Genomic DNA, 25,386 nt, shown 5'->3' on the forward strand with positions numbered 1-25,386 from the left:
AATAGAGCTTTATTGTTCTTGTCGTTGATTTATTGAGCCTGTGTGGCTGGTTAACTGAAGCCACGTCTCCATTCCAAGTTTCCACCTGAATAAAACTTTGCTGCTCAGAACTCCGTCACGTCCGTCCAAATCATGTTTCACTCGCTGATAAATGAGTTTCTCCATTTTGTCCGACAAACTGGGAATTCCGAGCTTCTGTTCATTTTGGGAAAGGAAAGAGAAAACATCCCCAATGGCAGATTTATTTATTTTTTTATGTAGTTTCCACTTTTCCACTGATTTATTTAAATCATTAGCTTTTATGTATCACATAAATAATACTGCTTATATATTTTCTTTGAATGTAACGTGAAGGCATTAAAACAAACTATAAACATAACGCTGATGTGTCACCACCTTGTTATGTTTATATGTTTATACATCAAAACGGTTACATTACATTACATTTTTATACTCCAGAGCAACGTTAGCATTTGCTCCGTTTTGGTCTCCTCCAGCTCCTGAAAGACGCGAACGTTCAGGTTTTATCTAGCAGACGGACGGATCATCACGCTCCTCTTTCTTTATTCTTCGATTCTCACTTCTTTTTCCGGGTAATGTTCTTTGAGTCGTTGCTCTCCAAGCATTTCTCAACACGTTAATGAGCTGCTCCACAGGCTGACGGACGGCCGTGTTGTCCTTGGACTGGGACGCATCCTGTCGAGGGAAATGGACATTTTTCTGAGGGAATATTTGTTTTCAATTGTTCTGTTCCCGACGGATGGATTGAATTGGATGGATCCTTGGCGTGTTCTCATCCGCCGTTTGTTGAAATTGGGCGCCGCCACGTTAAATTGGCTGTGACGTTTCACTTCTGGGACAAAACCTCGTTGGTGGTGTGTGAAAGAAAAGCTGGCTTTTTCATTTTCTCACTCTCTGCAGGCCGTTTCCTTCGGCTTCCTGCGACAAACCCTCCGTGTACCAAGCAGAGCTGCTTTAAAGACCTTATCAAAGGCCTAACGGTGTTTTGTTATTTTATTGCAGGAATAACTACATTGTTTAGGTGCCCTGCAAGGTATTCTGACAGCACCACTCCCTCCGATCCTGAAATTCCCATTTCCAATGACCGGTAGTTGGGGCAGCCGGGTTGAAACAGTCGTATTGTTCTTCTAAAAAAGCGACTGTGTGTCAGGTTGAGCGCTTGTCTGGCCCCACTTAGTCTCTTCAGGATGTTTTGGGCTTTCTGTGTGTGTGTGTGAGCGAGCGTTTGCTTTCCAGCTTTATAAAACTCATTTCCTGGCTGGCTCTTAGGAAAACAGAGAGCATGTTGGGTAATAATACAGGAGAAACAGCAGCACTGTTGATATGCAGGGTGTGTGGCAGCGCTGTGTGTGTGTGTGTGTGTGTGTGTGTGTGTGTGAGGCAGTAGTATGAGGAGAATGCTGATTATGGAGATACTGTAACTGTTGAATGTAGGTGACTGAGGGCTGTGTGTGTCAGGAAGGGTGTTGTTATATGGAGAGGCCAGGTTAAAAAAACCAATAGGCCTTTTGTTAACGCTCCTATGAAAACACGGCAGGTCAGAGAAAGCAGATAAAGTGTTAAATATGGCCGAGGGCCTCCATCAGTCAGCCTGGAATCCACTTCATGTTCGGAGCCTCGTTTGTGGAGGCGATGATTCAAAAGAAACAACTTTACCAAGATGTTGTGGAGCTAATACAAAACTTCTTTGTGTGTGTGTGTGCGCATTTCTTCAGGTTTTACAGAAAATGAAAATCATGAGTGATATTTTGCGTTATTGGATGTGAGGTTGTGTAACGTCTTCGGTGTGTTTGCTGCAGCGGGAAAAACCAGTGTCCTCCTCCTTCAGTGAATTCTGTCATTGTTCGCTCTTCTTCATGTGGCTTCCCCTTCGGTTCATCTGCTGGTTCTGGTTTATCTAATGCCCGCTCAAACATCAGCAAGACATTAAGTGGAGCCGAAACAAAGGTGGATCTCATCTGCTGTGTAATGCAGTTTTTCTGGAGCCGTCGGCAGGATTTGTTGATGTGAAACCGGTGAGGTGCTGATGATGATGTATTAGCAGCAGGTGTTACTGAAATGTAACCTAATGTGGCTTACGTTTGGAAACCGGGTTTCCCTGCTGGTTTCCATCTGAAATTTTATTTTCCTTGTCTGTTCTCGCTGCTGAACTTAGATTTATTCCCTCCAATCCTCACACAGCCACCGAAATCACGCAAATTCATCTTGTTTTTCCAGCTTCAGATTATCGGGAACGTCTCCAAAACGCAGACATTTATGCTTTCCTCAGTTGTGTTTTTCTCCCTTTTACGGGTTTCCATGTTGTCTGCACTCCGCGCTGCGTCCATATGAAACTGGATGAGGGCTGAAATGTGCTGCCAAGAGCGGTTACTGTGAGCTCAGTGTCACCAGGGGGCCTCGGCCTGGTGTGCAATTTGCGTTGGAATTTCTACTCGACAAATTACAGAAACTGTAGATCCACGTTGGGTCAAAATCACTGACAGCCTCACAGCAGTTACTGCGACTAAATGGAAGTCCCCGGATAATCAAATTCCCGCATGAACGACCTGTAACCTTTAGACGGGGCGACTTGATTAAAAGGATCTTTGTTGTTATACAGGCCGCCTGAGGTGAGACGGCTGCTCTCCCCAATGACTAGATTTAGACTTTAAGGTTGTTTTAGAGCAAATATTCGTCAAATGTGGGCTTTTTGCTCACAGCCTGCATTCAGAAACTGTGATGTCACAACAAAGCAGTCACCATCCGGCTGCTTGCTCAGGGTGAAAGGAGATGAAAATAAATTAATTAATTGGTTATTGATGCTTAATAATACAAATATAACTTCGTATGGATCTGAACCCTTCAAAATAAAAGTAGCGTTTGATGAATGACTAGACAAGCAGGTTCGTTTGACAACAGGCACTTTATTTGAGCACAAAATTAAAAACAAAGGAGCATCATCTTAAAAAGGCACAAGGCAATCAACAAGAAAGGCAAAAGGTACATAATGAACAATATCTACATTCATAGACAGTGTTTTTAAAGGAGTGGAGCGTGCTCGCCGTGTTTAAAGTACAAAGATGTGGAAAATCTAACGCAGTCAGCAGAATAAAGGCTGCAGGTGAAGTCAAGATGAGGAAATAAATTAAGTGAGTGAATGTCGGACGATGAGCAGGAACAGCTGGGAAAGTCGGGGACAGTTTGCCTTTAATTTATTTTATTTATTTCTGTGTGTGTCAGACATGAACCCCCCCGGAGAATAGCAGAACAGCACAAAGTCGCTCCTGATTCTCTAAACTCGCCCTGAAATAAAAAGTCATGGAGAAAAGTGGAGGTCTGGATTTCATTAAGCTTCCTCCAGCTGCTGCATTTTGAAAAAGTTTACAAACTGTGATTTTAGATAGGAATTTTTTTGTCATTGGCCCCGACGAGCCGATGCTGCGTCGTTCTTACCTCGGCGCCGGCGGCCGTGATGTCACAGGGGCTGATTTCAAAATGGCCGTAAATTTTATTGAACAACCATAAATTTTAGATTTCTCTCAGGCAATTATTTTGAAAAGGCACAGATGTTTTTTTTTTTTTTTATTGTGAAGCTGCAGAAATAATCTCATTGGTTCGGTTGCACCTGGAAGAATCAGACCGTGAAGGAAATCGGCTTAATGGGCAACAAACCAACCGAGCAGGTGTGATTAAATGACCTTTGACCTCCGATCCGAACCCAAATTAATTAAAGCTGTAGCTGTGATGGGGCTTTTAAGAGAGGTTGAGAGAAAAGCTGAATGTAAGGTGCTCTTTTTTTCAGGGACGCTCAGCGGTTTGACCACGTTACACAAACCTTTTCCTTCCAGCTACATTTCCACCAGCATCTTAAACGGTGGCTTTTTTGGTGGTGTTTGTCCATCAGCAGGGTTGTTTTTTTTGTTTTTCCACCCCGTTAAAAGCCCCGGGAACTGTTGCTTTTGGACTAAGTGGTCTGACGAGCTGAAACGAGGCTTGTAATGAAATATATATAATTATGTCCAGCGAGCCACATTGTTTTTTAAAAACAGAGACTGGAAACTGGATCAGGAGTCTGAAACAGAACCGAGATGGATCTGGATTTGAAAAGGCACTTTGGTTCAAAATTTTCTTTTAGTGCAAACCTACATGTCAAATAAAAAAAAAACACACAAGACATCATAACAGAATAGAAACAGTGACACACACTGAATCTCAGGGTTCATTATTCAATAATACAACCTGAACAGCCAAGTCCAACAGCACCGGGCCGCGCCGCGCTGCTCTCTGCTTTGAGAATATAATTGATTAACCTGACCTTGTGTCGGATTCAGATCCGACCGCTGACAAAATGTTGGTTTCAAATGTCACACACACACAGACCCACAAAGGCTGTTTGTCCAGCCAGACGATCTGACTTTAATTGCCTGGTTAGTCATTTTCCTTTGAGACGTGGATTTGATTCTCTTGGGCCGTTATTTATTTTTTTGAATGTGGACGGTTCTGCGGTTGGTTCTGGTAGTTCTGGATTTGGAGCCGGTTCAAATGACATTTTGCATCGGGCCTTATGTGGACTTTGGATTTAGACGGCAATCAGAAAAGACACTGATGCAGCCACGCTCAAGGCAGCAGAAAGAAAACTGCCTCTGCTTTTAATCTGACCGAATTGGTGTCCACATGTGTTGAGCAAAGTTTGAGTTCTTCCTTTTGTTTCCAGAGCTTGTTGACCTCAGTTAGCTTAGAAGTTATCGATTTTGATGACAGAGCAAAAAATCTCGACTAGTTTCTTTGCTGCGCTGTAACTTCTGTTGGATTCTTTCGCGTTTGCGTTTGATTTAGCCATCAACTTTTCCTGACTTTGATTTGCGATGACAGAGCTTTTTGGACAAACAGAGGCATGTGCACACATGGCTTATTTATCCAGCAGGGAAAAAAAAAAAAAAAAAAGCTGTTGGGAAAGTTCTGAGAGACGAGCGAGCGAGTTCTGAAATAAAAACCGCTGAAACTGAGCTTTTGGTTCTTGATGTTTGAGTTCGATCGAAACACGACTCATGTCAGTGATTTGAGAATAGCAGTGGTGCGGCTGGATTTCCTGGAGGTCAAAGGTCGAGGGATCAGCTGCTGCTGTGCATGCCGTGAACATCTCGCCAGGAAACGTTGTCTCATGTCACTGAAATAAAGAGCAGAGCTGCACGCCATCATGGCAGGTTTCAAATGTCTGTGAGTTTTAGGCAATTTACATCAATCTAACCAAATTATACTCCTAAAAATAAATTCAATTATTTCAGAAAATCCCCTAAAACGAACACGCATTCTTGTATTTTTTCTTCTGACTGTTCCAATTTATCATCTTTTGAGGCCTGTCTGACATTTTGGAGGGTTCAACACAGTAAAGCTCCCAAATATGATCCGACATGTTGATCCTGTTCATTTTTAATAACGTCACCAAGTTCAGGTGTTTGTTTATTTCATGTTCACAGCTCCAAAAAACGTCCAGTACAAACACTTCGATGCGTCCCAGCTGTTCCAGGGATTTGTGCCGATACGGTGTGTGTGTGTGTGTGTGTGTGTGTGTGTGTCTGTGTGTGTGTTGTTTCGCATGGAGTGCAAGAAAAAGTGAAAGTTGTTACCCTCGGATAATGAACAGGTTTAGGCTCAAGTTCGCAGAGAGCGTTGGTGTGTGTGATGATGCAGCAGCGTAGAGCCCAAAACCAGAAATGTGACCAGATGCACGCCACCTGGTTTGTGAAAACAACAACAACAACAACAAAGCAGCCGAAACAGCAATCAAATACAGAATGAAACTTGACTTCAGTTTTGTTCTTTGTGCAGAAAAATAAACGGCAAATGTAATTGTGTTTTCATAACTTCCCTAACAAACCTACAGAATAACGTAACCTTGCGTAGAATATAAACACAGGTATGAGAGAACGACAGTGTCGGCCCCCTTTTCTCTTTGTTGGGGGGTTCAACAAAGAAAGTTGTGTGTCTGTTAGTGTGAACACAGCCCTTTGCTATAGACGCACACTCCCGCTGATGGCTGACGACTCCCAGATGGCGAGACGGTGCCGATAAATAAATGGCCACACGTGTGACACTTGTATGATGTATGTGTCTGCGGCGCGCAGGCAGCAGTCTGATGTGATGATGTGTGTGTGTCTGCTGTGTGTGCGTGTCAGGGTTTGTGGTTTCTATCTGCAAACATCATCAGTTATCACAAAATCTTCACTGTTTTTGTGTTTGCTCGACAAACTTTTTCTTTTCTTTTTTTTTTTTTGTTGGTGTGTTTTCACCACATTTGGTGGGAATGTTATCAGCGTTTCCAGCCGACTGGCAGCTTCAGCTTTGATTTTAAGGCCTCTGGTTTTTGGCAACTTCAATCCGGTAGAATAATGACTACAATTCAGTTGGCACATCATAAGATGCTGGTAGTTGTCGTTTCTCCTTTATGCTAAGCTAGGCTAGCTCTCGCTTGGTTTTCCTCACAGATTGATAGAAAAGTGTTCTCGAAACCAAACAGTTGAACTTTTGCCGGGCGTTTCAATAAAGGTTTGATGATTATATTTCAATGTGAAACAAGCGCTACCAAACAGATTCTTTAAAAGTTCTGTCGAAACAACAGCTTTGTGTAAACCTCACTTTTCTCTCTCTCTGTTTTCTGATGTGTTGCTTAAGCTGATCCCTAAAATAAGTCTGAATGTGGCTCCACGAGTTCGACAAGATGGATAAAATTCTTGGCAATGAGAAAGAGAAAGAAGAGCACAACAACAACCGCAGACCGGTCGGGCTGCATGCCGACTCGGCCTCCAGCTCTTTGCTTTAATCTTCCACCGTTGGCCTCGTTCTCCCTCTTCGTCATCCTCCGTGTTTTCTTTGCAGACTTTTTATTTTTTCCTCACAGTCTCATTTCTGCACAGTATCCAGCACGAAGAGACCGCCATTTATCTTCCAATCCCCGGCGTAAAAATCCACATTTTTCAGGCTGCGTGTGGCTAATCTTCCACAATTTCCAAGTGGTTTAAAGTCTAGTACATAAGAATCAGTTTTAGAAGCACCACAGTTCATTTATCTGAAGCTCATTATGTACAGTACTCTCATGGCACGCTTTAAAAAAAAAAAAAAAGAAGTTATATTCCACAATTTTTTTGCTTTGGTTTGCTCGTTTGATTTTTGTTACAGTTCCATAGTCCTTCCTCACATGATCAAGTTTTTGTTGTGTGTACATTCTTCGGTCTGCAATCCAAAATGTAAGAGTCCGATTGCTTCCCATGAAAAGTTGCTGAATGAGAGATGTGTTGGGATTCATGTGGCCTAATTTCTTTCTGGGCGGTTCTGATCCAAGCAAAAGATCTTGAATGTTTTTTTTTTGTTTTCTGTGACTTCTGTTTTTGATCTGAATATTGAATTTCCCTCCTCAACAATAACAACAACAACAAAAAAAAAAAAAATCATCAGTAAATCAAAGAAATCCTCACATTAATTTTTGCGTGATTGCACATCAATCTTACGTCTAAGGTTTCTCTTAATGGAGAGTAAGGAAGACAAACTGACTCTTTCTTTTCCTCGTCACCCAAAAGAGGCCTTCGATTCCAAATCCGTCCTTCGCCGTATCCGTCCAAGCAAACATTTCGGATCCGCAAGATACGCAAAGGCCGACTGACGGATATTCAAAAGGACTCTTGCTCGATGTCTGAAGCCCACCCTGTTTATCCCTCCGTCGTCCCATCTCTTCTTTCTTTCTGCTGTTGCCCCCTCTCAGAGGTCCAGCCGGAAGGCGCCAAAGTAGCTGGAGGAATCGTCGGCGTTGACCATGGTCGGGGAGGAGACGGACACAAAGAGCTCGTCGCCGGCCCGCAGCTCGAACAGCCCCCCCTGGTAGACGGAGTGGAGGGCGTACTCGGCGTCCGGAGCCCAGCACTTGGTTCCCACCCCCTTCAGGAGCTGGACAACGAGAGAGACGCGTCAGTGAAGGTAAGACAGACGCTGGACGTGGTTGGAGGTGATAAGTCATGGCGTACCTGGATGGGGCTCGGGTAGGAGGTCTTCTTGTAGACGCACTGCACCAGCTGGTGGCTGACGCTGCGCTGGTCTCCGTCACTGGCCGCTGGGGAGGGATAACGAAAATACACCTGGAAACAGAAATATTATTTCATTACCGCCAAGTTCTGCTGTTTGGCTCAACGGTAGATTTCTGGAAAACGGCTGATCACCTGTGAGTACAGGTAGTAGCGGCCGTCCTGAGGCACCCGCAGTTTCCCGTTGGCAAGCGTCATGTTGTGCAGGTGAGCCCCGAAGCTCTGATTGGCCCACGTGCGGACCACGTGCCGACAGGACTGGTGGAGACCCGCCGTGGGTATCGGATAGGGAGCGAACCCTGTCGGTGGGAGGGAGAGACCGTCAGGGACGTAGGAAGGAGACGAGGTTGCGTTATTCTGCCTATTCCACTATTTTATCTCCATGAAATTGAAGCACGCGGCGGGAAATCTACGTTTGTTGTCATAACCTCCCAAATGACTTTACGACTCGACAGCTGACGCCTTCTTTTCCTCGTCATGTGGAGTTTTCGTGTTCGTGTGATGGGCGCATTTTCTGCTTCAATGGAACTAAGATGTTCAGTCTGTCCGCCACGTGTCTCCGATAACGGCACGTCTGACATTGTTGTCATCTTTTCTTGCATGTTCGATGTGTATATTTTCCTGTGCATCACTTCCTGCTCAGCGCGTTTGTAGCTCGGGTGTGCTTATTGTGCGACAACACAACGGGAATGGCATTAAAGTGTAGTTGCATAAATTCAAGGTCATTCTGAGAAGTTACTTTAGATGAGGATGTGACAGTTGGTCTGATAATGATTTATTCAGAATGACTTCAAAGGTCAAAACTCAAAGTTCCTCTCACTGCTGAGCTTCCTTACGAGAACTCAAGGCCAACTCCAACACACACACAACACTTTCCCTGCCCTTTGTCAGCTCAGGGGAAATAACACCAGGCAGCCTTTGCCAGATTGTCAACACCCTGTGGTTTGCACGCCAGTTTCAGATGAAACACATACATACACACACACATTCCAACTTGCATGCAATGCAACACACATACACTCCATTATTATTATCTACGAGGCTGCCAGTTGGCACGAGGACGAGGAATCCTAAACATTTAAGATTTCAGATTCGGAGATTAAAAATCAACGTCCTCCTTAATCCAGCTAATCCAAAGGCCTGCGGTTGTTTATGCTCTCCAGCTTGTTCTTTACATTCAGGCCTAAAAGGCTTTGTCCTCCTCATCAAGGTGTGGTGAAGCACCTGAGCTTCCACACTGAGGACGGACGGGCTGGTTTAGGAAGGAAATGAAGGAAATGTGAGGGACATTTGAGGGAAAGGCCAGCTGCAGAATCTTTCAGATAAAAAAAACATGTCATTCATTTTATTCTGATGAACGGTCCAAACGACTCACCCTGCGAGTTGACATCTCTGAGGGTCAAGTGGGCCGACGGCCTCTGGGCCACCGAGGTCATGAACTTTGACCCCGAGTTGTTGAAAGAGCGATGCATGGTTCTGGCCTCTGAGGGAAGGAGGAGACACAAGAATGTGAGAAATTCAGATTTCAGATGGATGGGATTTTAATCTGTGTGTGTGATGCTCACCCATGAAGGTTTGTTTGGAGATGATGTTCTCTGTCACCTGAAAGAAAATGTGCAAACATGAAGTTCAGTCCATTCATAACGCATTATTTTTGTTATCAGCTTTGTTGTTGTGATGATTGTTGTATTCCCACGTCACCCACTTTACAAACACCTTTTTGCTCAGAGTAAGATTTTCTGATCAGACTCAGAGTTTGGCTGCAGCATCCCTCCCTCCCTCCTCCTCCTGCCTCCTTCCATCATGGCGGTAATAAACCATCGCCTCGCTGTCCCGTCTCTGCTTTATTTCTCCCGCTCCTCCGTGTCGTCCCTCGCTCTCAGTACGAGTGACCTCGGCTTAATCCTGGCCAGATGAGCGCGTGCAGTCGAGCCGTGGAAAAGTGTATCTGCTGTGTGTTTTTCTCTTTCTCACTTTCTAAATCACCCTCAGCCGCCCTTTTTTTTCATGTATATTTCCATAGATATCTTTAATTCCACGTCTTTCTCTTTTCCGTCCTATTTCATCTCCATGCCAGATCAGCTCTCTCCTCGTAAATCCAAACCCTCACAGCTCATATATCCTTCGGTCACTCTGTCTATATAAACCTCTTCTTCCATTCATTTACGTTTGAGCGTCTTCTCCTCCGTCTTTCCTTTATTATGTCCCCCTTCCCCTCCACCGTCGCCAGAATTACACACGTTTCATCACCTGTTATAAGTGATGTGGCCTGTCTAAAGTGCCCTGAAGCAAGGCACAGAGCTCCTGCCGGTATAAATCTCCCTGATTCATTCGCTGAAATGCCTCTAAATCCTGAATATGATTAATTTCACCACAGTTTTTAACGGCTACAACTGTGGTGTTATTCTTGGCAGCCGGTCGGTTCCTCCTGCACCGAACCCTCAGTTCAACCTGCAAATTGGACATGATCGCTCTGGGGTTTGCTGTGTGTGTGTGTGTGTGTGTGTGTGTGTGTGTGTGTGTGTGTGTGTACAGTCAGGGGGCCCCAGCTTGTGTATATTCTATATACTCCAAAGATGTGGCTCGCTCGCCGCCGTCGGCGTAGCGTGCACTTCTGTTTCACGTTCCTTGTGTCCTACAAGCAGAAAATTAATGCCCCCACCCCCTGAAACACACACACACACACACACTTAAGAGAAAATTGCCAACAGACTTTCTGCCCTGCTTGTGGCTGAAGTTGAACAAAACAAAGCAAACAACAAGAGGAAGAAACGCTGCTGCGAGTTTTCAGCGTGCTTTTCAGTGGAGGTGTTCAACATGTCGGCTGCATGGATAACCGATGTTTCACGGTGGATGCCGATGTCTTGCAGAGATACAACATTTAAAGTCTTTTCTCACTTCCTGTGCAGCTGGTTCATATTTAGTATTCTCTGAGGGGATCCAGATATTGACGGTTAGAGGGTTTGAACCAAACCTGTGTGAATGTGAAGCGACCAAACTGAGCTCAATAAAACGTGGCTTGAACTGAAGTGAAAAATCAAGACGGAGTTAAGTCTGACTTTGTAATAAGCTTCATCACTGACACCTCCATTTGGCTGAGGGAGGTCCCAGCGTGTCAGCCGTTGGAGTGACTGCACAGATAACACGTTAAAGCTGCACATCCTTTCATGCTTTCCGTGCCAATGTTAAGCAGAGGTTGCTTTTTTTTGGGAGAGCGGTGTTCTGGGACTTGTAATAAGGTTTTAATGATGCCTTCTCATGTTTGATGGAGGTCTGGAAGACTTGGATGAGCTCTTTGTTCCTGTCCTCAGAGGTCAGACCTCCTTCAGGCCTTGTTACTTCAGATCACCATCAAAATGACAAAAGCAGACGGTCAGCCTGGCTGGACATTTCGGACTAGCACCCTCTGATATCTGCTCCTCTGGGTGAGCGGTATGGTTTAACAAAGTGGCAGAAATGCTCGGCACCATGGAGGAGGGGAAAAGCTGAGGACCCTTCAGGATTCTTCCTCTTTACTCATCCAAGCATGGCAGACATGCCTTCAGGCACCAAGATGACCTCTGATAAAATTATCGCAGCTCCTGCAGCTTTATTTGCCCTTTAAAAGACGGTTGTGTTTGGCATTTAGTGCGTCTTCAGAGAGCAGCAGAAAGCCTTTTGCCTATTTTTATATTTCCGATTTGATACGAGCCGTGAATGCCGTTAAATTTGGTTAAAGTGGAATCCGGCAACATCCAGCGTGCTCCTGTTGGAAAGTCTAACGGGTTTGGCTGAAGGAAAGGTTCTTGTGACATTAATGTGACCCTGCAGCAGCAGCCGGCTGAACGCTCTGTGATTAGGTCTTTTAAAGCAGTAAATTCTCTGCAGTGCTGACCCAGCAGGAAGGTTAATCACGTCCTCCTTTACTCCATGTGGAGCAAAGACTTCTGGGCTGAGTTCTGTCACCAGGAAGTAAGTCATGTTTATGTGTCTGTGGGTTCTGCCCTTAATGAGGGGTTTTCAGGGTCGTCATGTGCTGCTTCACCACGAGGGACGAAACTGCCGTCCTCGTTCAGGGCGCCACTTTTGTTTCCAGTAAATCAGCCTGCAGGCCTCGAACATAAAGTTCACCAGCAGCGCCACCCCAACCTCGGCTTCTTAGGGCTCACGGATTGTGTGGTTGTTGTATGTGTGTGTGTCTTTAGGGCCGTCAGTCTAAGTCTGAAACTCCTGACAAGCTGCAATAGCAGCTGCAAAAGAAACACAGGGAGAAAGGAGAAGTTACTGACGGCAGCGCCTTATAAAAAACAAAAAAACAAACCTGCTGGTATTATAGTTGGTGTTTGACTACATCTCCCACAATTCCTCAGTGTGTTCCTCCGCTTGGTGCTGCCCATTTCTCCTTTACGAATCCAGAAAGACCGAATGCAAAGTGCAGCTGAGGCTGATGGGACTATTGTCAGTGTATCAATAAATTACGTTTTGGACCAGATGATGGCGCTAAATGGAAATTCAGTCTGCTTCCAAAGGCTGCTCACTCATCACTCAGTGTTTGTGTGTGTGTCGTCCAGTTTTGTGCGCACAAATATGTGATATCAGGGAAGTGCAATGTAACGTACACTTGCACCAAAGACTAAACACCTGATTTGTTTGTCCACTGCCTCTTAAAGCCACACCAGAGATTAATAAGTAACTCAGACTTTGTTTAAAATGAGGTCAGCATTGTGTTATGGTGACGACAATCAAATCGCATTTTATCTGCAGTCTTTTCAGGACCTGAAATAAAGTGAGCAAATAAGTTACAGAAGTTGGTGGTTTGGGGGGGGGGGTAGAGAGAAATCCAGTGAGTGGAAGATGATGGACAATTATGGGAAACAGGAGACGCAGAGGAATGAGGACAGAAAAAAAAGTGAGCAGTCGGACTGGACAAGTATGGACGGACTGAAAGAGAGACGGCGGAGGGAGGAAGAGGGACAAGTATGCACATGAAGGAGCGTTTCTCCTGCAGATTCGCAGTAGCTGCAACCCAATACTTTAATATGCTGCTCCACTCTGACAGGCCTGGGCTGGCTGTGTGCGTTTGTGTGTCTGCAGTGTGTAGTCCTCCGAGCTACTGCGACAAACTCTTATCAGCCCTAATCTGCTTTAAGACGCTGCTCTTTCCTGTGAATGTGCGTCGTCCAGTTTTGCCGAGCGTGTCGATGCGTTATCTGGGAAATGTAGCTCGGTGAAACCGCAGCACTCAGTCCGGTCCCTGCGTCTCCGAAGACGGACCCTAAATATTTGTGTGGCTGATGACTAATTCTACTTTTTAAAGCCGTTTATAAGTAACTCTGTGTAGATTTTAGGGGGGGAGAAAGGAATGTAAACAAAGCGATAGGATCAGAAATTAAAGCTTCACACTCGGCTGTTTTCTCTGAATATGTGGTTTAATTCAAACTAAACACTCGTGTGTCACCGACCTGTCTCCTTCCTTTGCCTTTTCCACCATGCCTTCCCTCTCTGGGCCTGATGGGTTAAACTCCGTGGAAAACGTGGCCTCGGGTAATTCTCCACACACTTCTGCGCTGATAAGGTTTGTTGTGTTGAACTCAGAGTCGGCCTTAAAACAATATTCCTCCGTTAGAGTCCCTTCAGGCTCCGCATCACACGGCTGATCGTTTTCATCTCGATTTGATGTTAACTAATTCATTATGTCAGGAACAAAAGGACCACCAGTTTCCCAGAACTTGGTGTGTTGCCGATGGATAAATATTCTATTTAAAATGACAGGAAATGGACGAGATCAGTAAACAGCGAAACAACTTAAGAAACAGTTCAGTTGGCACTTTAAACACCACGACACTGAGACCATAAACTCATTAGGAAACGTTTACTGAACTAATAAATCCTGAGAAAAGCAGAGACCTTTTCCCATAGACTTCAGTAGAACCTGACCTTTTCACCCCCTGATGGTGTAAGAGCTTCACTTCACAGATCCAGACAGCAGTGACAGAATAATCAGGCCATCAGATGGCACATTTCAGCCTCATTGCTACGTATTTTAGCATTAGCATCGAAAGCCGCCAAGATAAAACACAACGAAAGTTCAGCATCAAACGTCGCCGCTTCGCTTTCTGAGAGTCGTTGGAAAAGTTAGAAGTTAGCGTGCTCACGTGCTCACAGGACTGAAATAAAAGAGTCTGAAAGAAGTTGGAAATATAAGAAATATAAAGCTCTGGATGATTTTTATTTCCCGTCAATACATCTGACACACAAATGAAGAGCAAAAATAAAAGTACATTAATGACAACTAAAATAAAGATTTAGGAAAAAGAAACTTTTAGCCACATCTCAGATATGAATCTGGGATTAAAAAATGCACGTATCGCTGCTCAGCGTCCGTCGTGGTCGTCTCCGAACAGAAGGCGGCCATTAGTGGTTTATTGTGGGTTTTTGTATGGCAGGTAACGCACCACTGGCTAAATGGATGCCAGCCGCTGATAGCCGACCTGTTTGCTGTGGGAGTTTCCTGCCAGACAAACGTTGTGTACAGTTGAGGAAGCAGTTTGCTTCGCACTCACACCGAGCAACAATCTGATATCGACGAGAGGCCTCCGCTTATTAACTCACAAATCAGTGACTGGAAAAGCGCCTCTCCTCCCTCCCTGTGTGTCTTTATGTCTCTCTCTCTCTCTCTCTCTGTCACACTTAATCTGTTTCACAATGCGGCTTTAACTCCTGAGGACACAAACAGCATGGAAGTAGGCCAGGGGTGGGGTTGTTTTACAGCCTCAGTCTGTCTCTGTCGGACTCTCACTGTTTTAAGTTTCATTTCACAAAAGCAAACATTAATATCAACAGCAGAGCTTTGTCACAATCGACACCATGATGTCATGGCATGTGATTTCTCAGCGTCTAACTTCTAATCTCTCCTGATATTTTGATCATTTCAAGAAACTAAGAAGAAAAAATGGATTTGTTGGCTTAAATTCTGATCCACTATGTTGACTTTAACTTTATAGAATGAAAAATATAGTAGAGTTGATACTTCTGATGACATGAAAGCACAAAAACAAGCCCAGCCTCGACAACAGCGTCCTGGGGAGGTAAACACAGCCTCATATCGCCGATCGTGCCCAATTTTATTGTTCCAACGAAGACTCTGACCTTGTCAGTTTCTTGCTGACACAACAGAAGAGACACACACTGATTGCAGTTCTCGTGTTAATACAAAACAAAACCAATCACAGGCCCAACGCGCAGAAAAGTCTCACCGCCAATACGGCGTGTGAAAACGTTTGAGGTCAGCGTTTGAAGATCAGCAGTAAAAATGTCAACAGGCTCAGAATAACATACGAGCGCTGTATGTTCACGCCACACGGTGCAAACTTCACATTCACTTTCAGGTCCTCGTGCGAGAGCGAGAGCGTTCACGCGCAGCAGTGTCCGCCTGGCAGGTCGGAAGTAAATACGACTCAGACAGACATGGGAATTCGTCTCCAGCTGAAAATAGTAAAATAAGCGAGGCCCTTTGGACGTATATTTCATATAATACAAATCTGGGGAGTGTTTCAAAACTCGCAAGGTGGTGAGACTCAAGCTCTTCGTGTTTAGACTGTCAGAACGGGCCCATTTATCAAACATACGGCGAGGTTTGGACTGTCTGCTTACACTCTGATGACTTCATCAGGGTGATGTATTTTTTCTTTTATCTCACAGTCCCAGTTGTGTCCATTTTCCATCTTATTTTTCATGCTGACAGCAGAAACAGAAACAGACCGTGGTCCAGGAAGTCCGTGTAGATGTAGAGGACGGTTATAAATAAAAGATAAAAAAAAGAAAGAAAAGCCTTCCCAATTCGTATTCATCGTCACTTTTCTTACAGCCGGGGATTTTTTTTTTTTTTTAAATAATCTTTTTCCCCCCAGAAGGAAAAATATAATAAAACCAACTCAACAAAAACATCCTTGAGTGCGGTAATGACACCATGACTTCATCAGACGCGAAGATGTCACATTTTCAAGGTTGCAAAAAGGCCCTCAGTGTGTTTTTAACCGAGACAATGTCGGGCCTGTTTATCTTAATAGACCTGCTGTTGAGTTTGGGTTTCTGTTGCTGAGGCTAGAAGCCAAAGAGCCCAATCTGGCAGTTGTGACAATGTTTGGTCTATAAACGGTTTAAAAATGTCCAAATATGTAAAAAGCTGGGAGGCTTCCTCAGCATTTCCATGAGCTTTTACATCCTTATTGGGTTTCATTGAGCTGCTGTCAGTTCGGACCTCCAGGGTATACTAAATTAAGGATGCTGTGGACAAAAACATTAGGAGACAAAAATAAATTAAATCAAGAAAAGAGTTCAATCTTCACAAGAACTCCCGGAGCTGCTTTCTTTTTTTTCTTTAAACGGTTTGTGGAGTTTCAAGCTCAAGCTGTCAATACCAAAGACCAATGTCTTACCAAATGAACACTTAAATAATATAATCTAATCCTGCTGTCTTATTTAAGTAGAAAATTGCTTCAAGCGCACTGAAGTCTCCAACAGTTGCACAAGAAGAAGAGGAAGAGATCAGCGTTGTTTTTGTGCAGCAGGTGTCGGCTGAGTGTTGCAATCGTCGTTCACACATGTGCCGTCATGTCAGATCAAAACAATCTCTGGTTGTGTGCTTCTCTGGTAATAATTGATCCACCCGCCGCATTCCCTTCAACTTTCACTTGTTTTCAAATCGAGTCTGACTTTTTAACCGCCCGTTTATCCGTTGCTTGTCTTTCATGATCCTTGAGAGCCGTGATAATAGTTCAATAACTTCTGCTGTGTATCAGGAAGGAGGGAAGCCAGCAGATTGTAGTCAACATACATGATTTTTTTTTTTTTTTTTAGATCAGTGGCTCAGATTTTCAACCTGTTCGTGGCTCTGAAAGATAAACTGCAGAAAGGAAATGGGTTTGAGGCAAAATAGCTCATTCCACGTTTCCTGTGATCTCCTAGATAAAAGCCTTTCAATAATTATGAAAGACCTGAAGGTTTCGGTCCTTTTGGTCAGCGAGATGAAGATCAAAGACTCCGAGTTGGTACGAGACCTGGAGAGGAAGCTGTAAATCTCATAGGAAGATAATAAACGGAGGCTGGCTTCTGTTAGTGCGTTTCCTGAAGCAGAAAACCTTTTTTGTTGTTGGATGGCGCACAATTTTGCGTTGGAATCGACGTTAATCGTAGGTAGGAAATCGATTTGGTCTGTTTTTCAGCAGCACATGGGGAAACAGGCTCGCAGAGACTGAGCTTCATTATATGAAGTTTTGAAATGCTCCAGGAATGTCGTTACACAAGCGAAGACATTGTTCACACTGAGGGAGATTCCCCAAAGATGGTGCGACTCCGGATTTCTAATTTGGTGTCGTGACGGCACTGAAGCTTCTCGGCTGTTAAAGACAGCGTCTCGGTGAAGGAGGTAAAGATGGAGGCAGAGCAGGACTTTCAGGAGCTCTGAGCCTGGAGGCGGAGGTGGTCGACGCCAGACACAGGGGTCTTTTGTGTTTGTGTATCAGATGGAAATCACTAACAACACTACGGCCCTCCACCCCTCCCTGTGTGTGTCGGTGACTGACATTTGTTTCTCAAAAGCCGACTGTAGAGCTGAAGAAGATAAGGAACTGCTGCTTTGGTTTGGTCTGGGGTTCGTTTCCAGTCAAAGAAACGAATGAATAACATCATCACAAACTCAGATGACCTCGTTTGTTCAGCCAAATGTGGATGAAGCCACAAAATTTGGGTCCAACTGTGGAATCGTTTGGATTCTAATATAGAAATGTGAAATGAAATGGCACATAAACTTTAACTATAGTTGTGAAAAGTTGAGACGTCAAACTGAGGACCTTTTTTAACCCCGAGTCATTCAGTGAAAACTCTTTTTTTTACACAGATACAGAGTGACACGAGTCATTAACTCGTGTTTGAAATGAAACTCATGAGCTTTTAGAATCCATAAAGATAATTAAACGGTCATGCCTGATGAATTGCTACGTCATGTGCCTCGCGTTGGCGTTGGAGTTTCGGGGTCATCTCGGCACGACTTCAGCGAAATGATGGTTTTAACAGTGCGCTTTCACAGCATGAGGTCTTTGATATGGCCAACGAGTCAAAACCCGAGGGAGAGGTGAAAAGGCGCCTCCTGTGTGAGGTCAATGTAAAATAGAAGCAGACTCCGAAAGACGGACAGTCCATGAAAACCTCGACGCATCCGAATGCCTCTTTCGTTACAGAAACAAAAACAATCCTGCCGCGTGTCTGTTCACACCCCGAGCCGAGACCGAGACAGCTGCTCTGCATCAGGAGTCAAAGGCCAAATATTCGCTATGACTTCAGCCAGAGCTGATTTACAGATACAGCACCTACAATACGACAGCGTCGGACAAAGAGAGGCCGGAGGGGCATTGTTCCCCGACAGAGAGCGACCTCTGATAAGAAATGATTCACCGCAGCGTGGCGGGGTCAACAGCCGGCACAAAGCTGTTATTATGATAGAATCCGAGCAACAAGCCCCAACTTTTATTATTTCCTGCAGCAATTTGACAGAACGAGCTCGACTCAATCCTCATCACGGGGCCACCATGAGCCGCGAGGTCCCGACCTGTAGATATGGTTGCTGATGAAGACCTTGTTTAATGGCTGAAAGGTCTGGGGGGGAGGGGGGGCGCTTTAGTAGCGAGCTCAAGGTCTGCTGAGCGTCCATGCAGAGGCGCACCGCCAGGAGAGGAAAACCAGGCCCCGGTATTCCCCATGTGGTGGGGGCAATAAAACCCCTCAAACCTCCCATACAGCCCCCCCCCCCCCAAAAAAAAAAACCCTCAGAGGGGCCCTGATGATGTGTGCCGTGGCGAACCTCTCCTGGTCCGCCAGGGAACGTCTGTGATTTGTAGCTTCCACTGATAGTCTGCGTGTGAGGCGTTTAAGGGGACATCTGTAAATTGTAAGTTATAGCTGCAGAAGTTACCTGGGATGGAGTCTCTGGGTGCACGCTGATCAGCGCCACCCACCTCGATTAGTGATGCCTGACCGTGTGAGAACCGCTGCTGACCCCCCCCCCACACAACAATCAACCATGAAACTTATCTATTCTTCCAGATTTCTTTTAATCCACCTATTAGCTACATCACTTATCCTTCTGAGGGCCACGGTGGGGGGGGGTGGGGTCGGGGGGAGTCTGACTAAATATACGACAGAGGGGTGTGTTGGGTTTCAGTTGCTATTTCTGAGCCTCGTCTAACCCGAGCCTCCCTAAAAAAAAAAAAAAAGAAAAAAAAATAACAAAAAACTCTCCTGTAATTGGCTGAAGGTGGAAAAAATGCGGGGGAGGCGGTTGTGACCATTTGACCCCGACCAGGGGAAGGGAAAGCAGAAATAACCGCTGCCCCCGCCACACCGACGGCTAATAAACAAGCAGACGCGCCTGCAGCCTGCTGATCTGTAAGCAGGAGCAGCACAGCTGAGTCCTGGATGTGATAACCCCAACCGATTGGCCTCCGACGGGGGGGGGGGGCCTAACGTCCTTACGTCTCCTGTAGCTAAAAAAAAAAAAAAAGCTAAAAAAAAATCCAGAGGCGTGTAAATCAGAAACCCAACTGCATGATGGGATACTGAGATGTGATGAGATAAACAGCTCTGGGCTTTTATTTTGACCTTTTGGATTATTTTGCGGTTTAATAAACAAATGCTTCTTGATGTTTAACTCAGTCAACATGTTTCTGTCTCCGGCTCGGACCGTATAATCAAAATCTCATTGTGACATTTTTCGCTCGCCACAATTATTTTTTTTCTGTCGTCTTTCGCCTGCGTCACCTTCCTCATCTTTCCCTGCATGTCTCTCATCTCCTGCCTCCTTTATTTGTTCCCGTCCAGCTGGATTTGTTCCCTCCACCTTTTTTTTTTTTCCTTCCCATTCTTCATCCCTCCGACGTGGATGTCTTTCACGCCAGCACCTACGCCGCCGCCATCATCGTTTTCACCATGTTGCTCACTCACTGGTTCCATTAAATGCACTTCTCATGCATGTGTCACCCACACACGATTTAATAAGTTCCAGGAGATAAATGGCAGCCAGAGCTGTTGTAATGGACCCCTTTTTATGACTTTTCCATTCTTTTCCGTCCATCTCATTTCGGTTCTCGGCCCTTCTCGCGCTCATTGTTTGTCATTCTCTGCGTGAGCGGGCGACACCGAGCGCAGAGCCCAAACCGCAGAGTTTAAATTTAAAAGCGAAACAATCTGAGCAGCTGTTCTGGGCTTGTTGGGCTGCTGGTTTTGTGCCAGAAGCTGAGGAGAACGTGTGTTAGTTTTAGGGAACGGTGCGGAACAGTTAAACCTTATATATGTGACAGCTTGATCCAGAATCAGTTAAAGCGCCGGTCGTTCCGCCGGGAAACTGAGCTTTCTGGCAACGAAACAACGAAGGTGGAGGGAGGGAACCAGAAAAAAGACAAGAAGAAGAAGTTTGGTTTGACTTCATTTTGAACTCTCTCATTTGTCAAACAAGCGTCACTGCACAGCCCAAACGTTTCACGGCGGTGCATTTAACGGTTTAACGGCGCCCAGCATGTGTCTGGAATGTTTTCAGCACAAACAGCACAGCTGCTGATGCCCGTGAAGTCAGCGAATGAACATTCGAACGGCAGATTTCAGCAGAAAACTTTAAATAAACAGCGTTATTGCAGCTAGAGTAATAAAATAATAATATATTTGAATTTCTTTAATTGTTTGTTCTGTGAACGTTGCCCAGAGCTGACTACAGGCCTAAAACACTAACTGCCGCCATCTGCACCTGTTAGCCGCGACAGCTGCGCCGCCTGACGCGCCGGACAAGCTGCTGCTACGAGCCTGGAATAGTTTTCAGATTGTGCAGATAGAGATCGGATCCAGATCAGCTGTGACCTGCTGCCCTGCAGGTGAATCACTCAGCTACGTACGCTGGTCGCTTTGGCTTGAGGGCATGAACTCAGACAAACCTTTTAGCTGCTGCCGTTCTGATGTTACTTCCCACCAAGAAGTTTATTTATTTATATATTTTTTTGTAAATTAGCAAATTGAATAAGCATTTTTGGCTTTGAATGTCCTTGAAGGTGGCCTACTAAAGAACCCGGTAGCCTTGCGGTTGTAAAAACAGCCAGCCTTCATCTGGGGTCAAACTTTCTGGCCATTCTTCACAGTCACGGTTAAAAATCCTGACTTCCAGTATTTTCGCTGAAGCCTTTTCGGAAAGAGATGGTGCCTGTTTGTTCTGCCAGATCCGTCTAACCACCATTTTGGGTCGGACTCAACGGTTCAAAAACATTCGCCAATCGATGCGGTTGAAGAAGTCTGGTGTACGAGATCAGAGACTTAAATAATTCCTTCTTCTTCTTCCTCTTTTTGACGGGAATTTATGTTCGCTGTGTCCGGCGTTGTTTGGAAACAAACATACGGCATGTAAGTCCGTCCGGACGCACACTTGTTCCCTCTGATTGTAGAAGCTGTTTATACAGGAGAGAAAAACTAGACATTCCTGTTCCCGTCCACTGGAGACCACGGCGTGGAGCAGCTCTCTCCGATTGTATCATACAAGTCGAGCAGAAAGAGAGAGTGAGGAGGAGGAGGAGGAGGAAGAGGAGGGGGTGGCGAGGACGAAGGAGAAAAAAAAAAAAGCTAGGTTGACTTGAAGTAAAAGGACAAAAGCAGACGGCGGTTGTTTGTGCAGCAGCTTTACGTCCGGATATTTTGGGCTAAGGAGGGAAAAGCCCTTCTGGTTGTGTCTCCTAGCAGATGACTTACATCCCTGGAGCGTCTCTGTGGGTTTATGAATGAGTCTGTGTGTGTGTGTGTGTGGTTGGGGGGGGTTCTCCGACCACAGCTTCCTGGAGTCGTCTGTATTTTCATGCTGATTCAGACGAGTCTGACCTGAACGTGTGTCAGTGTGTTTACTGACCCGTGTTGCATTTGTGTATGTTTGTGTGAACGTTTGCTCACATATGCACACAGGAAACCACACACACACACACACACACAAGCTTTTGCTATGAGCGGCTAATGTGCGTTAATTCAAAAATACAACATAAATGGCGTTTGATGTCTCACTAAAGGACATTTTGACGTATAAATATAAATAGACAGATTTCCTGTTTTTATTCTCCCTTTTTTCTAATCTGTGACTTTAATAAATTCCCCTCAACTGCTTCCATGTGATGAACTGACTGACGGAGCACGCAGCGCCAATAAGAGGCCCACGTCCCCTTTAGCTTCTCTGATTTATAGTTCAATAAATGAGATTTATTTCTGTTATTTTTCAATGCTTCTATTGAAGCCGTAGAAATCAATGACTTGATTAGTTGTGAGAAACAAAGTAAATATAGTTTTGATGAGTCGTCACGCTGAATTCAGTTATTAGTTCTGCAGTGAATATTAAACTTGAGCCAGCTGGGTGTTAGCTCAGCTTTTTGTCTATTTCAATCCTGAAATAGACAAAAACAGAAAGTGGAACTAAACTTTGTCAGCAGAATGACTCGATGTGTCTCACACCGGTGGAATGATTTCTTAAGAAATCGTCGTCACCTTTCAGGTACCTGCAGATGTTTGTTATGTGAACCTGGAGCCGATGAAAGTCGAGCTAGTTCAATCCAAATTTCCTGGTTCGCGTCGGGAAGCATGTAAACACACGCAGCCAGAGGTGCGATCACCGCGGGCGATCAACCTCTCAAGCACAGACTCATCGATGTGGCACGGCCTTAACGGCAACAAACGGACGAGGAGCCTCAGACACACGCCCCATTTTTCTTTTTTAGCCACCACGATGCTGAAAAATAAATTCACCTGCAAACGTTCGAATCGTCAGCTACAAACTGAAACTCATTTCTCAGTCGTTTCCAGGACGGGTTCGCTGGTCTTATTAGTGTTTGTGTTATTTTAAGGAATTAGTCTCTATTATTATACAGCAAGCAAGAAACATTATTATTATTATTATTATTTTTATTGAGTTTATAGGGATATTAACAACAAAACAATGTCTGTGGTGTTTTCAGTCATAAAAAAACGGCACCAGCTGCCAAAGACTTTCTGTGAGAGCTCAGTGGAAAAAAGTCTGAAACAGCCGCCCTCTGCGTAAAAGACGGAGTATAATGAGCGTTATTGCCTCACAGATAAATGTTTCTGCATTGCGATGACAAATAACGGCTAATCGGTCCCATACTGAGGTTCAGATGTTTCTCTGCTCACTGTGACTGACCAGATTTCATCTGCTGATTCACCCCAGGTCAGCGACGCCAAGGCTTTATACCCAAATGGATTTTATTACCGTTATTATAATTGTTGTTATTTTTATTCTTAACAATTTGGTGATATAAATGGGATAAATGAGAAGAGTTTAATAAACCTAATGTGTTTAATATATTATAATGTTTCTTTGATATTAAAACCAATATTTCCAACCACCAAATGAGAGTTTCGCTTGAAAATGACCTGGAAAACTTTTCTAATGGAGACGGGCTTCAAACCAAATCTGAATCTGAGCTCACGGTTTTCCTACCTTGGAGATGTACGCTTTGATGCCTTCGGCCAGTTTGATGCAGGGTTCTCCGAAGAGCTGGGCCAGCTGGTCCGGGATGTCCTGGTCTTTATCCAGAGCGTTCAGCAAACTCAGACACTTCAGCTCCTCCGTGACGCCCTGGCTACGCACCTACAGGACGAAACACACACCGATTACATTTCTCATTCAATAATGAATAAAGTTATTAGCTCTTCCTCAGCTCCCACACACTCATATTAATTTCATTCACTTTTATTGCTCTCGTGGGGAATTCAACCAGACGCTCTTCTGTTGAGCTTTTTTTTTTTTTTTTTAATACTTTATTGACGTGTTCCTCGTTACTCCTCAACCTTATCTTGCCAAAAAAAAAAAAACCCTTTCAGTGCTTGTCCTTTTACGTGTTTTGACATGTGCAGCTTTCGGGTGCATGTTTTCCCCTAAATGAGCACTCACTCTTGAAATATAACCGCCCTGGGGTCTGAGAGGGAGAGAGCGACTGAAAGAAAGAAAACACGCTGTGGATGTTACATGACGGCTCAGAAATGGGGGCTGATAACTCAACCGTACCGGGCCCACACAGGCGGTTTTGCTTACGTAACATCACTGAACGCCTGTTTAGTTCTCCTGGAGTGAACCAAGCTGGCACACTTATGTATCCCATGAGTTCCGGACTGTATCTAATAAGAGCTGATTAGACAAACGTTTCCCGCCTCGGCAGCCACTTCACCTAAATAAATAATGGGTTGTGGTTTTTTTGGTAATTTTTGGTCGGCACGGGTCAAAAGAGACGTGTTTGGGAACTGGAACGCACCGAGTGGCTCTCAGGCTTCGGAGTGAAAATGCATTCAAGTGTGTGTTTGTGTGTGTGTGTGTCCTTCGGGGAGGTTGTCAGCGTCACGGTCTGAGAGAGCCGCTAATGATTCTATAACAAGCGCTGATGAGCAGAGTGAGATTACAGAGCTGCACTCCTTCACTCCTGTTCTTTATTTTTATTCAGTCTTTTCAGCTTGGCCTCCATTTTCCATTGAAATATCTTTGGCTTCCTTCCCGCCAATCAGCCTCTTCACTGTTCATGTTGCTGCATGAGCAGAGCTCCCTGCTAGTTAAGATACCAACGTGTGTGTGTGTGTGTGTGTAAATTACTGGAATCATGCAGGAAGGAGTGGACATTTACTGAGAGAAAAAAAATGGGGTCACATCTCAACCGACAACCAGTCGCCTCGTCCTGAAAAGGATGAGTCAGGTTGTTTAATAGCTCCAAAATTAGAGATGAATCATAATGTGTTTAGTTGGCAGCATCTGTCATCGCTCCTGTGGCTCCACATTCCAGGTTAAAGGTTAGTAGGTCACCTTTAATATCGAGTCGGATGCATGAAGCTGCACACGCTGCAGCTCCTACAGAAACTGTATTTGATGCAGAAATGTCCACACACTGTCTGTTAGAGCTGCGACCTGAGAGGAGGAAAGGCGGCCGGCCGCCGTAGATCATCAGCGTGCAACCGGGACACATCGGGACAAAAACCGCTGACAGCAAAGTCCTGGGCAGAGACAGCTCGACCGTTGGACGGGGAGCTTGTGATGACAGCTTCCACCGTCAGAGGTGTCGATGAGGGTTCACGCCACGCATGGCTGGATCTGGGCCCGCTGGGTGAAAGCCGGCATGGCTTCTTCCTGGCGCCTCTGGCAAAACACACTCCCTGCTTTTGCGGTTCTGGTCGAAGGATTAATTGCTATTGAGGAGTGTCGTTTGTGTATGGGAATAAAAGGGTGGATTTGTGTGTGTGTCCATTAGGTTTTGACAGGGCTGGT

The 25,386-nt window shown here is 44.9% G+C and overlaps 1 protein-coding gene across 1 annotated transcript in view; it reads right to left on the reverse strand.

The window, feature by feature from the left end:
- Positions 1 to 3,550: 3,550 nt before the first annotated feature.
- Positions 3,551 to 25,386, reverse strand: part of tnfsf10l (TNF superfamily member 10, like) — a 38,241-nt gene continuing 16,405 nt past the window's right edge. Inside the window, exons 2-7 of the mRNA XM_029526874.1 lie at positions 23,578 to 23,727; positions 9,638 to 9,674; positions 9,448 to 9,555; positions 8,208 to 8,371; positions 8,016 to 8,126; positions 3,551 to 7,938 (exon numbers count right to left, since the gene is read on the reverse strand). Of these exons, the coding sequence (XP_029382734.1) occupies positions 7,753 to 7,938; positions 8,016 to 8,126; positions 8,208 to 8,371; positions 9,448 to 9,555; positions 9,638 to 9,674; positions 23,578 to 23,727 (756 nt within the window). The 3' untranslated portion in view covers positions 3,551 to 7,752. The remainder of the gene's footprint in view (positions 7,939 to 8,015; positions 8,127 to 8,207; positions 8,372 to 9,447; positions 9,556 to 9,637; positions 9,675 to 23,577; positions 23,728 to 25,386) is intronic.

Source organism: Echeneis naucrates, chromosome 18, assembly GCF_900963305.1.
Source record: "Echeneis naucrates chromosome 18, fEcheNa1.1, whole genome shotgun sequence".
Taxonomy (NCBI): domain Eukaryota; kingdom Metazoa; phylum Chordata; class Actinopteri; order Carangiformes; family Echeneidae; genus Echeneis; species Echeneis naucrates.